Consider the following 17,947-nt stretch of genomic DNA (forward strand, 5'->3'; position numbering starts at 1 on the left):
CTTTTCAGAACGATGAGCTTTGTAAAAATCGATGCGTTTCAAAAAGGCGGGGCATAGAGGAGAAACAATAATGTACATTATGTGAAAAAAAAACCTTAAACCACATAAACACAATGCATTACACTAAATACACAACATAATGTTCTTTTTAGCAACGTCATATGACCCCTTTAATGTCTTGTGAAGTGAAAAGCTGTGTTTGTAAAAAAAAAAATTAAAAAAAAAACTTTGCTTCTGTCCAAAATCAACTATAAAGCTTTCTCCATTTGAAAAAGTCCATCCCCTGTTGTTCTTTGTATTTGTTTAGAACTGTTTTCACTTGTAAACGCTCCTTGATCTGTGCATATTCTTCTCCTGATTCAGAAAATACTACTTTTTTGGAGAACGCAATTTTATGGATCGAGGACTCGTATTTTAGCTGGAAGCAATGGTTTGAAATTAAAAACACCTTATGATTGATTTGTTTCCTACAAACATACAGCTTTTCACTTCACAAGATGTTAGTTGATGTACTGGAGTTGTGTGGATTACTTGTAGATTATTGTGATGTTTTTATCAGCTGTTTGAACTCTCATTCTGATGGCACCCATTCATTGCAGAGGATCCATTGGTGAGCAAGTGATGTAAATTGCTTCTAAATAAAACTCATCTACATTTTGGATGGCCTGAGGGTGAGTAAGCTTTCGGCAAATCTTCATTTTTGAGTGAACTATTTCTTTGAAAATTGTTAACTACATTCTTCTGTTTTAACAAGTAATTCTTATAGTTTATTCTTAAAGTTTTTTTTTTCAGAATTTTATTCAAAGGGGTAATTTTTTAAAATAATTTGTCTTGTTTTTATTAAAAAATAAGTGCATGAGATGTTAAACACTTAGTTATGGGTTCTGGGTTTTGTTGACGGGTCCAATATAGTTGCCTCTTTTCTTTTTTCATTACATTTTGACAGGTTCACAAAACAATTCAAACAATAATTCTATCTTTCATGTCAAAAGATCAAGGAAAATCAATTTCTCTTAAAATGACCCCTTTGACGGGGACTCTGGCTGGCCTGGCTGGTGAATTTTAACTGCAGTTAGATTTAGCTCTGATGATGGTACTTATATTTGATGATTTAATTGAAAAAGGAACACATTTCCACTTTCTGATGGCTGTGGTCTATGTTCAGTGGGGTAGACGTGGCCTGTTAGATTAATGAATATGATATATCATCAGGGACAGAAACAAGTTGTGTGATTAAAAAAGTTTTGAGTGATCAAAGCTCTGCAGGTTTAAAGTCTTTCTTTGTTCATCTGTTCTTACCTCTTTTATCCTTGAGTATCTGTACCTGACAGCTTCCTATATGAATGTCTTTCTCGCTTCTGTCTCTTTACCAGATCCTTGTTTCTGTAATGTCTTTCAGAAGAGACATGTCTCCCTAAAGACCTTGAGTGTCTGTGATAATTTTATCATTTGATGTGATTAACCCATTCCTTATCTTACTATGCCTCAGGTATCACATTCACATATATGAAGACTGACTCTAACCCTCCATATACCCACATAAGCATAATAATGAATATAGTTATATTAATAGTTATCAATTAAATCATTATTGTATATCAATATTCACAGAGTAATTATAGTACAATATATAATAGTCAATATATACTATATGCTGTGTTTCATATAAATATATACATAAATACATACATATATACAGCGGGTAAAATAAGTATTGAACACATCACCATTTTTCTCAGTAAATATATTTCTAAAGGTGCTGTTGACATGAAATTTTCACCAGATGTCGGTAACAACCCAAGTAACCCATACATACAAAGAAAACAATACACATAAGTTCAGAAATTAAGTTATGTGTAATAAAATGGAATGACACAGGGAAAAAGTATTGAACACATGAAGAAAGGGAGGTGCAAAAAGGCATGGAAAGCCAAGACACCAGCTGAGACCTATCAGTAATTAGAAAGCAATCCTGCCCCTTGTCAGTGGAAATTAATATTAGCTGGTTCAGTTTTAACTGATGGCCTATAAAAAGGTGTCTCATGACCAACGTGTAACACAAGAAACATTTCATGATGGGTAAAAGCAAAGAGCTCTCTCAAGACTTCTGAATGTTCCAGTGAGCACTGTTGGGGCCATAATCCGGAAGTGGAAAGAACATAATTTCACCATAAACCGGCCACGACCAGGTGCTCCTCGCAGGATTTCTGACAGAGGAGTGAAAAGAATTATCAGAAGGGTTGTCTAAGAGCTAAGGACCACTTGTGGAGAGCTTCAGAAAGACATGGAATTAGCAGGTACAATTGTTTCAAAGAAAATAATAAGTAATGCACTCAACCGCCGTGGCCTGTATACACGCTCACCATGCAAGGCTCTACTGCTGAAGAAAAAGCATGTTGAAGCTTGTTTAAAGTTTGCTGCACAACATTTAGACAATCCTGTGAAATACTGGGAGAATATAGTCTGGTCAGATGAGACCAAAATTTTACTCATTGGATGCCATAATATACACCATGTTTGGAGGTCAAATAGCACTGCACATCACCCCAAAAACATCAGGGTGTGGCACTGGCAAAATTAATATAATTGAAGGAAGGATGAATGGAAAAATGTACCAGGATGATGAAGATGAAATGAGGGTGAACATTCCAGCAAGACAATGATCCCAAACACAGCCAAGGAAACTCATTTGGTTTCAGAGAAAGAAAGTAAAGCTGCTAGAATGGCCCAGCCAATCACCTGACTTAAATCCAATAGAAAATCTATGGAAAAGATTAGAGTTCAAGAGGCCCATGGAACCTTCAAGATTTAAATACTGTTGGTGTGGAAGAATGGGCCAAAATCACACCTGAGCAATGCATACGACTAGTTTCTCCATACAGGAGGCGTCTTGAAGCTGTCATTACCAACAAATACTTTTGTACGAAGTATTAAATAAATTTCAGTAAACGTGTTCAATACTTTTTCCCTGGGTCATTCCATTTTATTACACAGAACTTAATTTCTGAAATTGAACTAAAGATTAGAGTTCATAGAAGAGGCCCATGGAACCGTCAAGATTTGAAGATTTGTGTGGAAGAATAGGCCAAAATCACACCTGAGCAATGTATGCGACTAGTTTCTCCATACAGGAGGTGTCTTGAAGCTGTCATTACCAACAAAGGCTTTTGTATGAAGTATTAAATAAATTTCAGTAAGTGTGTTTTTCCCTGGGTCATTCCATTTTATTACACAGAACTTCATTTCTGAACTTATTTGTTTTGTTTTCTTTGTATGTATGGATTACTTGGGTTGATACCAACATCTGGTGAAAATGTTATGTCAACAGCACCTTTAGAAATATATTTACTGAAAAAAATGGTGACGTGTTCAATACTTCTTTTACCCGCTCTCTCTCTCTCTGCTTTATTGGCATGACATTTGTGTTACAGTATTGCCAAAGCATTTTTCCAAAGCATGTGTACAATACAGAATATGATTACACCATCAAAGTAAAAAAGGAGACAAAAATGAGTAATAAATAAGAGAAAATAAATGAATAAATACAATAAAATAAAAATAACAACAGCAGACAGTATTTCTAATATTAATAACAATAATTACATATATATACAATGAGGAATGTCAAATAAAGCAAATTAATTAACCATTTCGTATGGTGTGTAAGGTGTATACATATTTTGCAGCTAGTTTGACTGCCATCTCATCCTCTCCAAGTATATAGCATAGTTTCACGGAGTCATCCAGAGAAAAAAATGAACAATGCAATACTTCAAATTGTGGAGAGAATATTTGCCTTGTGGTGTATTTGGGGCAGACAAGAAGAAAGTGTTTCTCATCCTCTATTTGATTTAAGTCACAGTGCTTGCATAGTCGCTGTTCTCTCAGTATCCAGGATTTTTTATGTCTTCCTTTCTCTATTTCTAAGTCGTAGTCGATATTTTTAAAGGATTTGTCTTTCTTTTAAGTGTTTGATAAGTAATTTGCCAATTTGGTGGTTCTATTTAGGGCCGAATAACACTGGAGTTTGGTTTGGAGGTCAAATTAGTTTTTTTATTTTTCATCAAAATTATACTTCAGGTCTTTGTCAATGTCTTTATGAATGTTGTCATTTTATGAATGTCTCTCTCTCTCTCTCTCTTTATATATATATATATATATATATATATATTATTATTGTATATAAACATTTGCAGAGAAAAGATATATATTTTTTTTTTTTCTCAGCAAATGTTGATATACAATAATCTCTCTCTCTCAATTACAAAAATAATATATATCAATTATAAAAAATGATACAAATTTTGATATTTCACGTCAGCCTATCTCGAAAAAAAAGGAAACAGAGAATCTCATATGGTAGCAGACAGCAGTAATATAATTTAAGTTACAACGTTACTATTTTTATTGGATCAATAAAGATACAGTTTTATTATAGCTATTTTATTGCAATTGTAATTTATATACAGCATATCATAAATAAGCTCTATATACGCTTTACTAAAGGACAGAAGATGCAATGAAAGAGTTGTGAAGAGAAAACTCAAAGCTAAAGATGAGATTTTATGAAGTTTTTATTGAATTTGTGAAGTCTGTAAAAACATTTGCCTCGCAACAAAACAATATTCTTTGTATTTGAATCAGTATAGACATTTTGAAGTTATGAGTCAAGTTATAAGTGCTAAATATTCATGTTTGTTCCCACTTCAGGTGACAAGGGCTGACAGCAAAAAGATGGGGCCATTTTCCTGCCAGTATTTGTGCCATTATGTGACTTAGCTTGAAACGTTACAAGCCCAATGCTTTATTACCTTTCACAGGATGAGATCGCTCGTCTCTCCGCTCTACAACCGCAAGTGGACAAGCTGCATGAACAACTTCAGGAGCTGCAGCAGAAAGAAGAGACGCCTGTTCTCTTTGATGCTGACATCTCTGCCTTCCAAGAGCACTACCACCATGTCCTCGAGGACCTGAGGGCCAGGGAAAGACAGCTTGTTCTGGGTGAGGGGTTGTCTAGTGCTATGCTATTTGGGTTAACGTTGAGGGAGTTTAAAAGTGGATCACTCACATACTGTACAATGACAGCACTTGTACGTAGGATTCAGACTGCAGTGTGGTCTGGTTTGGTTACGTTAGCCTCTGAGCTGGCAGCATTTTCATAAATCTTTCAAATCAATGAGCATCTCTATCCTATTATGCTACAAAAGCGTCTGAAACTTTCATGGCCTTGTTCTGATTTATAAGTACTCTCTGGCTGACAGGTAGTTCATGTCTAATGAGTTTCTACACAATTTAGAAAGATTCTCAAACTATTTTCTATGCTGATTGTGTGAGAAAATCTTCAGAATTATGCAGAATGCTAAAATGTGATTACAAATTATTCTGACAGTACTTCACCTTTGAATAATTGCTGAAACATAATCAGATTATTTGATAATGAATTGTTTGTGAAAAACAAACATATAGGAAGTGGGGCATTTGTTGAATGTTGTGAATGATGGACATTCATGATTTGTGGAAAACTGCAGGACTGCTGGTTGGAGATTGTGTTCAGACATGTTTTGTTTTCTTTTCTCTTGTATTAGTCCAGTCTAGTCTTCCACCAGCACGTTATAAGGATGTGATGGCAGCGCTGCTGGCCTGGCTGCAGCAGTGTGAGAATAAACTAGCCATCCCCTCCACAGCAGTGACTGAGTACCCTGTCATGGAGCAGAGGCTCAAAGACATCAAGGTATGAGATTTTACTGAAGCGCTTAAGACTCATTTAAAACAATGATTATTATATATATATATGACATCTCTGTTGAATATATTTACATTAGAATAATTATAATAATTTCTGAAGAATCATTTGACACTGAAGACAGTAAAAGTGGCTACTTTTAAATTTATTTAATAAATAAGAATTAAGTAAAAATTAAGTTTAAAATTAGTGCTGTCAAATGATTAATCGCGATTAATCGCATTCAAAATACAAGTTTTTGTTTATGGAATATATGTGTGTGTACTGTGTATATTAATTACGTATATATAAATACACACACATGCATGTATATATTTAAGAAAAATATGTCATGTTTATATATTAAATATATTTATATATAAATTAAATTATATGAATATAAATATATACATATAAATACATGTATATATTTTCTAAATATATACCATATGTGTGTGTGTATTTATATGTACATAATAAATATACACAGTACACACACATATATTATGTAAACAAAAACTTTTATTTTGGATAATCGCGATTAATTGTTTGACAGCACTATGAGTGCCCCTATTATGCAATTTTTAAGGTGCATAATATTGTTTTGGGAGTATCCTACAATAGGTTTACATGCATGCAAGGTCAAACAACGCTTTCCTTTTCTCAAAATATGCATTTAATATCACCACATTTTCCAACGATTCTCAAAAGATTTCTTTTGAAGCAGTTCTAAGATTCAGTCTCTCTAAAATCCTCCTTTCTGTGAGCCTACTCTGCTCTGATTGGACAGATGGCCCAGTCTGTTGTGATTGGTCTGCCGCATACAGAAATGATACGCCCATTGCCATATTTCAGTATTTTGAACACTCGATAGAAAATATTAGTGCTGGGCAATGATTAATCGCGATTAATCATATTGTTGTATTACAAATTTATAAAATGTTAAATCTAGGTTCCAATGTAACCAAAATAAAAGTTGTGTACATAATATGTGTGTGTACTGTATATTTATTATGTATATATAAATACACACACGTATATATTTAAGAAAAATGTTTTTATACCGTAAATATATTTATATATAATATAAATTATATCAATATAAATATGCATGTTAATACATGTAAATATTTTCAAAATATATACTGTACATGTGTGTTTTTATATATACATAATAAATATACACAGTACAGTACACGCATATAAACAAAAACTTTTATTTTGGATGCGATTAATCGCTGCCCAGCACTAGTAAATATAAACATCTATTATTTATCTTACTTGTAGGTTGAGATTCAGTGAGACACTTTTTAAGAGCAATCGTTTTATGAATCCCACAATGAACTCCCCGAGATTAGAGAAGGAGTTATCCGTAAAATGACGTATTTGAGAGCAGGTCAAGTTGTTCGCGGCTGGCCAACGTAAAACATAGACAGGTATTATGCAATTGTTACTGCATGACGTGTAGCCGTCACAGAACTGGGATTCAAATAGCTAACAACTCATTTAAACTGTTCAGAGTCAATTCTTTCTTTTGGGAGACTGTAAGGACCAAGGTTAGAACAGGGCTTTGAGGGCTGAATGTAGGAGAAGGTAGAGAACCCAATTGCAGAAATGAGAGCTCAGTCAGGGAATAAACTTAATGTCTCATTTAATTAGTTCAGAAAGGGGTTCCATAACAGAAGATCCAAATAGTTTCAAGAAGTCAATGCAATAAATGAAGTAATTCCAAACAGAATCTCCAAATGTTTCAAGGAGTCAATGCAAAAATGATGAAGTAATTCCAAACAGAAACTCCAAATAGTTCCAAAGAGTCAGTACAAAAAATCCAAAAGAATGTCTAGAAACATCAAAGGGCAAATGGTGTTTCCCAAAAGGGTAAATAAAAATAAAAAAAATTCCAAGGGGTAAAAATAAGGACATCAAGATGCAAAAGACAGATAATCAAACAGAGCAAATAAATCCCGAGAAAAATCACAGAGGGATTTACCAGAAGACTGGAGAGATTGGTCTCAACATAACAAACACTGAGCAAAAAAAACAGAGGAACAGAGAAACTTAAATACACTCACAGGAAATGAGGCACAGGTGAGAACAATAGCACATGATGCAATGGCGGGAAACTAAAATAAAACACAATGAGTGCCTCTAGTGGCCAAAACTAGTCCATAAACCTAACAGGAGACAATAACATTATTTAACTTTATAGAAAACAGTTATTTTAAATTGTAATAATATTTTACAGTATTACTACTTTTACTGTATTTTTGATCAAATAAATGCATATTTTGTGAACAACATAAAAAAAACATTTAAAAATATTAAAGACCCCAAATATTTGAATAGTGGTTGTTTACACATACAAATAGTTTATTGACAGAATCTACTGACTTTATTTGCAGTTTGTGTTCTGATTTTTAAATAAAATCTGCAGAATTATGCAAAATTAATTCAAACCATTCCATTCGTTTTAAAATGTGTTTATTTTAATAGTGAATGTGTTAAATGGGGCTGAAAGCATTATTAAATTGTACAAGATTCCATGTGTGATATGCACATTAATCTGGGATATGAGAAAGTAAATTCAAACAATTACAAACATTTATGGTAATATTTAGTATCAATGAAATAAATATTAATCAACAGAAATCAATGTTACTTTGGTTTCTAGTAGGCTTATTTGGTTTCTAGGAGATTTCAAGTAGATTGTACCACTTAATTTGATGATTAGATATTATTAATATGGAACATATTTACCAAAATTACACATTTACTATGGTAGATCATGAGGAACATGTAATTTGTTATAATTTTTTTTAATCAATCAGTATTCATAGATTTATCTATTTATCTATTATTAGTATTTTTGTTAAATTTACTTTTTAATTAACTTTTTTATGCACATTGAATGAGTGCCAAAATATTTTTCAGGCAATTCAAGCAGCACAGAAGGACCATCAGGGTGACGTGGATGACCTCAATAAAATGGCTGAGCAGGTGTTCCAGAAAGCGCCTCCAGAGATCTGTCAGAAGTACCGGACCGAGCTGGACAATGTGATGGTGCGCTGGAGGCGTGTGTCTGAGCAGCTGGAGGAGAATATCCAGAAGCTGCAGGATCACATGACCAAATTACAGCAGTTCCAGGCACGTACTGAAACAACATGCTGATGAGGCTTTTCCTCAAATTACACTGGCTCTAGTTTCTCTGAAGCAGACACACTTCACCTCCACCACGCTGGGTGCTTTCCAAGTAAAATGTACTGAAATGCAGGCACCTGAAGATGTTGGCTGTGTCTCAACACCTAGTCAGCTGCCTACCCAGAAAGCTTATAAGGTTTTGAACTACATTCTTCCGAGAAGAGAAATTTATTACTTAAAGGTTGCTGTTTTATATCTCAGGTGACGATTCTCGGTTCAATAGAAATTAAGCTCAGTCAACAGCATTTGTCACTTGTTTTCTTTAAAAAGAGCAAAAATCAAGGTTACACGGAGGCACTTACATTGCAAGTGATTGAGACCTTTAAATATGCAGCTTGTAATATTATAAAACACTTCACATTCATTCTTTTGTTAAAATGTGTATTATTTGAGCTGTAAAGTTGTTCTCATTACTTTTAAGGTCATTTAAAGATTTTAGACATTGTCATGGCAGCAAACTTGTGTACATTGTTATACTGTTACTGTACACAGAAAAGGTTACTAAGTCATTTTTAACTCAAATCGTGTTAACATATTGTGTTGTATGCCTTGCGGCGATACTTTTGAAACAGTGAGTGTTTGATTATTTGCCGTTTCATCCCATTCACTTCTAAAATAAAATAAAGTATAATAAAATAAAATAAAATAAAAAAGGTGGTAGCCAAAACATATTTTTAAAAAGTACATAAGTGCATAAAACTGCAAAAGGATCGACTGCCTCACTTAGTATGAATAGAAAACATGTTTACCAAAAACACCACATATACTATTGTTAGTGATAAGAAATATTACATAAGGAATATGTGTGATTTGTTATTTTATGTTAATATTATTGATATTTTTTGTTACATTTTTGTTATATTTCTATGGGCTGTTGCAGCAGAAAGTGTGACTGCATCTTCAGATAACCCATTATTTCATCCCATGATAGAATGACACAAAGACTCTGCAGAAGTGGATGGCAGAAGTGGATGTTTTCCTGAATGAGGAATGGCCAGCTCTGGGAGATGCAGAGGCTTTGGAGAAACAGTTGGAACAGTGCACGGTGAGGACAGTCTTTATTTATTTAGCAATAAAAACTAAGTTTGTGGTTCAAACTAGAATAGAGCTCCTGATGCTATACTGACCTAGAGCAAGATGTGCTAAAATAACAACCGTGAAACTCACCATTGTGTTTCACAAACATGGCCCAAAAATTAAAATTCAGAAGAGAGTGCTTTTTATGCAGAGGCGAAGCGTAGCCTAAATTAAAGCATTGGACTGGAAGAGGAAGAGCTGTTTCTCATTAAGATGAAATCTGCAAAAATATGTTGGGAGACCTGCTAATATAGCCGCAGCGGCGGATGAATAAGCCGTAAACCCGTTGGGACCTGACTCAGTAAAGACCCTGCCTTCTCTTTTCAGGCAATGGCAGGGAATGATTTTTCATATTACTAGTCATGAAATCTGTAGCTTAACACGAAATTACATTTTTGTGCCCCATGGTAAGTTAGCTGCAATAATGGCAATAGCTTCGCTTCTATCTAGTAGAATTGGGTCAATGCATTGGCATGACCTGGTTTTCAGGATGGCCAAGACCATCTATTTCAAACATTCTCCTTTGATTTGCCAGGCTCTGGTGAACGACATCCACACTGTCCAACCAAGTCTGAATGGCATCAATGAGGTGGGACTGGCCTTGAAGAGGGAAGCTGAGACACCGTTTGCCATCAAAATACAGAAGATGCTTGATGAGCTCAATGCTCAGTGGGAGCTCATTTGCAAACAGGTAATTAGTGGGCCACATGGGCTTACGGTGCATTATACTAATTAATTAAGAGGTGAGGTGCAATTTAGTCATCTTTAAAAGCCCACGCATGCCATTTTCACACCTAGGCAATATATAAGTGAAACTTTGATGTTATTAGAGCATTTTTCTGCAGTTTTCAGGTAGTCATTAAAACAAAAATGAACTGTGTTTTTTGTTGATCCTCAGGCTTATGCAAAGAAATCAGCCCTGAAAGGAGGGCTGGACATGACGGTGAGTTTGAGGAAGGAGATGCAGGAAATGCAGGAGTGGATCACTCAGGCAGAGGAAGAGTATCTGGAACGAGACTTCCAGTACAAGACACCTGAGGAGCTTCATAAGGCGGTGGAGGAACTGAAGGTTTGCGCCTTTTAAACATGTTTCTTCAGAGGAAGATGTCATTGTTTAGAAAACTTAATGGAGTCAATGTCAATGATCTTAATCTCTGGAAAATTAAAAACAGAAACAACTGTAAGAGTATAGAGCTAAAATGATTAATTTAGATAATTTGGTCTTGAAAGAATTTGGTTAAAACATACAAAAATCACTCAACCTAACAATTTGAGATATTATTAAATAGATACATAGCTTTAATGTGTTTTTTTTTTTTTTTTCTTAGGGAAACAATCTGAGTAGGGGAAACAAAACAAATGTCTCTTTGTTTTTCATTTATTCTAGTTGCTGTCTATGAAAGAGTTGTGATCATATTGATGATGTTTCTTTTCTGTGGGTGTATCTTGAGGAGCTTTAAAAAAACAACAACGGTTAAAGCTTGAATAAAGTAACATTTTTATTATTTTTCAGCAAAAATAGAAAAAAAAAAGAAAAAAAAAAAGTTAAATGAAATATTTGATGTTTTTTGTTGTATTGGAAATGTGCACATTTTGCAAACGTTACCAAAATGTGGGACATGTTTAGATTTTAAATGCTAGTTTTTGTCATTTAGTTACTTTCTTTCTGCCTAAATATTAAATAAAAAACTAAATGTAATAAATTATATTGCATATTATATTACATGTATATAAAAATCATATGGTTACAGGGTTGGATTTTTGGACTGACTAACTATCAATAAATGAAAGTATTAAAATATTTTATTTCTACAAATAATTGAATGTCAGTTGATTGAAGTATGTCAAAATTATGACATTTATTATATGATTTCTAATGTGGGATACCTCAAAAAGATCAGGACCACTGAGGTGGAACAAGCCAAAATTCACATTTTAAGAGGGAGACAGACTTTGTTTGACTACTTTTCATGCTGTGTTAGTTTTATGTTTGATAATAGCTTATCTAACACATCTAATCTCACTAGAGAACATGGGATTTGTGTCTTTATTGCTTTTAACAACAGTCAGGGGACACCAATTTGTACCCCATTCACTGAAAGTGCCGAGACACCAAACTTTAAAGAAAAGAAAAACGAACATGTTGTACTGAGAACAAAGTGTCTGAGAAGCTCCCCAGACAGTTGTCATGATAGCAGAAGACTGACATCTAGACAACTGAAATATATTCATTTCCTAACCGGTTCTGTCTCGGTGCACAGAAGCTTTTCACCTCTATGTGATCCTGTTGCTTTGTGCTTTTAGTGAAGTAAATGGGGCACATTTTTGTTTAACTTCCCAAGTTCAACAGTCAACAGCGGGGATCTGGTATTCTCTCTGTCCCAGTGCCAAACTTAGCTTAACTTTGCAAACAGAGGCTTAAGAGAATCCTGATGTTCACTAACCTTGGTGAAAACATCTGAATGCTCACGTAATCTTCTCTCCTCTCTCCCACTCAGCGGGCTCAAGAGGAAGTCCATCAAAAGGAAACAAAGGTGAAGCTACTGACGGATAAAGTCACCAATTTCATTTCAAAGGCTCCTCCTGCGGCCCATGATGCCCTAAAGGCAGAACTGGATGTTTTGACTTCTAACTACCAGCGACTGTGCAGCCGGCTCGATGGAAAATGCAAGACTTTAGAGGTGAGCTTGATATTGGGCCAGTGATGGGGTTGTGCTCAGGAGTCAAATAGTGTCTCGTTCATTGACATTTATTCATTTGGCAGAAGCTTTCATCCAAAGCAACTTAAAGTCCTTTTTAGAGTTACACTTTATCAGTGTGTGTGTGTGTGTGTGTGTGTGTGTCTGAAAACAAACTGAGCTATTTATGAAACACCACATTGTAAGGTCTCATAAAATTATCAAACTGTTTTTAGGCCAAAACGGTATTAATAAATATACAAATGTATATAATTTAAAACATGTGCTAACATGCCCCATCATTAAAAATAAATAAATAAATAAATAACACATGTAATGCAGTTGATCGTTGCCTGAATTTATGAAATACATGCAAATCTAATTTAACAGGGTTTTGAACAGGATTTTGAACTAGATGTTTGAAGGGGGAAGGCTGCTAGAGAAAGCATTTGCACAAGTACACTTTTTCCTCAAAATGTTGTCACATTATGAGGGGTAAGTTGTCACAATGAATCCTGCCATTATCATCTTTACAGCAAAATTCAACAGAAAAACAATTGAATACTATTTACAAAACACCAAATTATAATATCAAACCATCTTGTTAATCAAAATAAATTGCTCAGTGGGAGCTCATTTGCAAACAGGTAATTAGTGGGCCACATGGGCTTACGGTGCATTATACTAATTAATTAAGAGGTGAGGTGCAATTTAGTCATCTTTAAAAGCCCACGCATGCCATTTTCACACCTAGGCAATATATAAGTGAAACTTTGATGTTATTAGAGCATTTTTCTGCAGTTTTCAGGTAGTCATTAAAACAAAAATGCGTTTTTGTTGGTCCTCAGGCATATGCTAAGAAATCAGCCCTGAAAGGAGGGCTGGACATGACGGTGAGTTTGAGGAAGGAGATGCAGGAAATGCAGGAGTGGATCACACAGGCAGAGGAAGAGTATCTGGAACGAGACTTCCAGTACAAGACACCTGAGGAGCTTCATAAGGCGGTGGAGGAACTGAAGGTTTGCGCCTTTTAAACATGTTTCTTCAGAGGAAGATGTCATTGTTTAGAAAACTTAATGGAGTCAATGTCAATGATCTTAATCTCTGGAAAATTAAAAACAGAAACAACTGTAAGAGTATAGAGCTAAAATGATTAATTTAGATCATTTGGTCTTGAAAGAATTTGGTTAAAACATACAAAAATCACTCAACCTAACAATTTGAGATATTATTAAATAGATACATAGCTTTAATGTGTTTTTTTTTTTTTTTTCTTAGGGAAACAATCTGAGTAGGGGAAACAAAACAAATGTCTCTTTGTTTTTCATTTATTCTAGTTGCTGTCTATGAAAGAGTTGTGATCATATTGATGATGTTTCTTTTCTGTGGGTGTATCTTGAGGAGCTTTAAAAAAACAACAACGGTTAAAGCTTGAATAAAGTAACATTTTTATTCTTTTTCAGCAAAAATAGAAAAAAAAAAGAAAAAAAAAAAGTTAAATGAAATATTTGATGTTTTTTGTTGTATTGGAAATGTGCACATTTTGCAAACGTTACCAAAATGTGGGACATGTTTAGATTTTAAATGCTAGTTTTTGTCATTTAGTTACTTTCTTTCTGCCTAAATATTAAATAAAAAACTAAATGTAATAAATTATATTGCATATTATATTACATGTATATAAAAATCATATGGTTACAGGGTTGGATTTTTGGACTGACTAACTATCAATAAATGAAAGTATTAAAATATTTTATTTCTACAAATAATTGAATGTCAGTTGATTGAAGTATGTCAAAATTATGACATTTATTATATGATTTCTAATGTGGGATACCTCAAAAAGATCAGGACCACTGAGGTGGAACAAGCCAAAATTCACATTTTAAGAGGGAGACAGACTTTGTTTGACTACTTTTCATGCTGTGTTAGTTTTATGTTTGATAATAGCTTATCTAACACATCTAATCTCACTAGAGAACATGGGATTTGTGTCTTTATTGCTTTTAACAACAGTCAGGGGACACCAATTTGTACCCCATTCACTGAAAGTGCCGAGACACCAAACTTTAAAGAAAAGAAAAACGAACATGTTGTACTGAGAACAAAGTGTCTGAGAAGCTCCCCAGACAGTTGTCATGATAGCAGAAGACTGACATCTAGACAACTGAAATATATTCATTTCCTAACCGGTTCTGTCTCGGTGCACAGAAGCTTTTCACCTCTATGTGATCCTGTTGCTTTGTGCTTTTAGTGAAGTAAATGGGGCACATTTTTGTTTAACTTCCCAAGTTCAACAGTCAACAGCGGGGATCTGGTATTCTCTCTGTCCCAGTGCCAAACTTAGCTTAACTTTGCAAACAGAGGCTTAAGAGAATCCTGATGTTCACTAACCTTGGTGAAAACATCTGAATGCTCACGTAATCTTCTCTCCTCTCTCCCACTCAGCGGGCTCAAGAGGAAGTCCATCAAAAGGAAACAAAGGTGAAGCTACTGACGGATAAAGTCACCAATTTCATTTCAAAGGCTCCTCCTGCGGCCCATGATGCCCTAAAGGCAGAACTGGATGTTTTGACTTCTAACTACCAGCGACTGTGCAGCCGGCTCGATGGAAAATGCAAGACTTTAGAGGTGAGCTTGATATTGGGCCAGTGATGGGGTTGTGCTCAGGAGTCAAATAGTGTCTCGTTCATTGACATTTATTCATTTGGCAGAAGCTTTCATCCAAAGCAACTTAAAGTCCTTTTTAGAGTTACACTTTATCAGTGTGTGTGTGTGTGTGTGTGTGTTCCCTGGGAATCAAACCCACGACTTTGATGTTGCCAGCGCCAGGCTCTTTCGGTTCAAACCACTAATGTGGTTCTTCTAACCTTTGATCAAATTCTCAGGACCCAGGCCCAGTGTGATATGTTTGACTAACCACATGCCCATTTCTGCTGGCTGTTGTAGGAAGTGTGGGCATGCTGGTGTGAGCTGCTGTCTTATTTGGAGTTGGAGAATGCCTGGATGGACCTACTGGAGAAGAAACTTGATGAAACCGAAAGCCTTCAAGGAGGTGTAGAGGAAATAGAAGAAGCTTTGACTGTGAGTGCTAAAAATCTTTGAGATGAACTTCAGAGATATTATGAGACCGTTTACCAAAAGAGGAAGCCTCTTGAAAGCCAGTCATATAAAAATTAGGTTACTTTAGGTTGTTTTAAAAGAATAGTTTTTGGTCTGATTTTCACATAAGGAAACAAATATTGAGTCGTATGCTCTGTTCTTCCTTTTTATAGCTTGACAGCCTGTGGTCACCATGACCTGTTGATGTTAAAAGAGCTGTATAAATAAATTTATTTTTGCATTCTACTTGAAAAATAAGAGCAGACAGGTTTAGAATGACATGAGCGTGAGTAAATGATGACACAGTTTTCATTTTAGGTAAGAGTTTGACTTGGAAAGGTCACTCTGTCCCAGAGGAACATTTTATTGTTTAGAGGTTACTCTTTCATATTGCAGGACACCGACCTAAATGCCATTCTTATTGGAGATTCCACTTTGTCTCAAAAGTTTCTCAGATGATTATTGATGATCTCTTCTGAAACTGTAGAGCAGTGTTTTCCAAACCGGGCTTTGTGTGTTGTCGAAAAGAAAATGTTTGAAAATTATAATTTAAGTTGAAAATTAAAATAAATAAAATAAAATAAAAAAAACTGAATCACAATATTGTTCAAAATCAGTTATTTTACAAATCACAGTTCAAATTGCAATCGCAATTTTTTTTTTGTCAAAGCTGTGCAGCCCTGTATATAATTACCAAAAAAAAAAAATGAATAAAAATGAAACACTTACTAAAAATTATTAAATATTTTATTTGTTTACTAGCATGTGATGTGACACCAGAGAACCACGAATATGCGAATGTGTTGTTAAATTATTGAAATATTAACTTCTTTGCGGGTATTTCGAGGAAATATTTTACATCTAAGGGGTTCAACTGACAAAAACGTTTGACAAACCCCTGCTCTAGAGGTTACACACATTTTACAAAACTGAGAATTAGGAGACTTTAGCAAAACATTTATTGACTTAGCAGACCCTTTTATCCAAATCTACTTTAAAAATGAGGAATGCTTCCAGAACAAACTCAATTAGTTGCCTAGGAGAAAATGTGAGATATTAAATAGATCTCATTTGTGATTTTTCTTTCCTATGAGCTAATACATGCACTTATGATGATAAAATAGTCATACCAAAAATTCAATCTTGTATTATCATCATGGAAAGCATCTTTTATTAAGTTTTATGTTTTCAAATGACATCTAAATCATAGGTATCAAAGTGGTTTCCCATTCCCTTCCAGTCTTTAGACACCATGATTAGAGAGCATCCTGAATATAACCGCAACCAGATCCATGAATTAGCCCAGACCCTTATGGATGGCAGAGTCCTTGATGAGCTCATACACAAAAAACTGGAGGACTACAACACACGCTGGGATGAACTAATGCAAAGGGTAGGAACTTCTTGTATTGCTGCAGCTGAAACCCTTAGTATATTCATTGGATTTTCTCATGTTTTGATTCTCTTCCGCTTTCTGATGTCAAAAACAGGCTCTACAAAGGCGACAGCAGCTGGAGAAGAGCTTGCAGTGGGCCCAGGAGAACGACAAAACCCTGCGCCTCATTCAGGACTCTCTGAACACCACTGACCGACATTTGACTGCTTACATAGCAGATGGCATAGACGCTGCACAGATACCTCAGGAGGCACAGGTATTCATATCATCTCATACATATGGGCCAAATAAACATTTATTTTATTGTATATTTTATTTTTTATTATTATTAATTTAATTTAATTTAGCGGTTTTCTTCCAAACCGCTTGTCCTGTGTAGGGTCTCAGGGATTTTTATTTATTTTGTATATATTTTTATTTATACATTTTTATGTACACTTAACATCTTTGATTTATTATTTAGTTAATTATTATTTAAAGATAATTATTATTGCCTTATTATTATCTCATTAAACAGAAAATTCAGACTGAGTTGAATGGTCATGAGGTGACTCTCGATGACATGAAGAAAAAGGCTTTCGAGGTTGACGCATCAGAGAAAGTGATTGGAGAAATTGATGCGACATATGTAAGAGTCACGGATCATTATAATTTTTAATAGCTGAATTTTTTTTTTTGTCATGTTGCTAGATCCTTCCTTACGGTGGCCCAGTAGTGCACAACACAACAAAATCTCCACAAGCAACGGAAACAAGCCGCAACACAACGAAATTA

At 34.7% G+C, this 17,947-nt stretch overlaps 1 protein-coding gene across 1 annotated transcript in view; it reads left to right on the forward strand.

Moving 5' to 3' along the window:
• LOC107692624 (dystrophin-like) overlaps window positions 1-17,947 on the forward strand; it is a 101,683-nt gene that overhangs the window by 18,489 nt on the left and 65,247 nt on the right. The window contains exons 17-27 of the mRNA XM_016491777.1: window positions 4,821-5,001; window positions 5,586-5,731; window positions 8,654-8,866; window positions 9,852-9,965; window positions 10,533-10,688; window positions 10,896-11,066; window positions 12,496-12,678; window positions 15,625-15,759; window positions 17,018-17,170; window positions 17,268-17,429; window positions 17,691-17,801. Of these exons, the coding sequence (XP_016347263.1) occupies window positions 4,821-5,001; window positions 5,586-5,731; window positions 8,654-8,866; window positions 9,852-9,965; window positions 10,533-10,688; window positions 10,896-11,066; window positions 12,496-12,678; window positions 15,625-15,759; window positions 17,018-17,170; window positions 17,268-17,429; window positions 17,691-17,801 (1,725 nt within the window). The remainder of the gene's footprint in view (window positions 1-4,820; window positions 5,002-5,585; window positions 5,732-8,653; window positions 8,867-9,851; window positions 9,966-10,532; window positions 10,689-10,895; window positions 11,067-12,495; window positions 12,679-15,624; window positions 15,760-17,017; window positions 17,171-17,267; window positions 17,430-17,690; window positions 17,802-17,947) is intronic.

Source organism: Sinocyclocheilus anshuiensis, unplaced genomic scaffold, assembly GCF_001515605.1.
Source record: "Sinocyclocheilus anshuiensis isolate Anshui unplaced genomic scaffold, SAMN03320099.WGS_v1.1 scaffold50, whole genome shotgun sequence".
Classification (NCBI taxonomy): Eukaryota; Metazoa; Chordata; class Actinopteri; order Cypriniformes; family Cyprinidae; genus Sinocyclocheilus; species Sinocyclocheilus anshuiensis.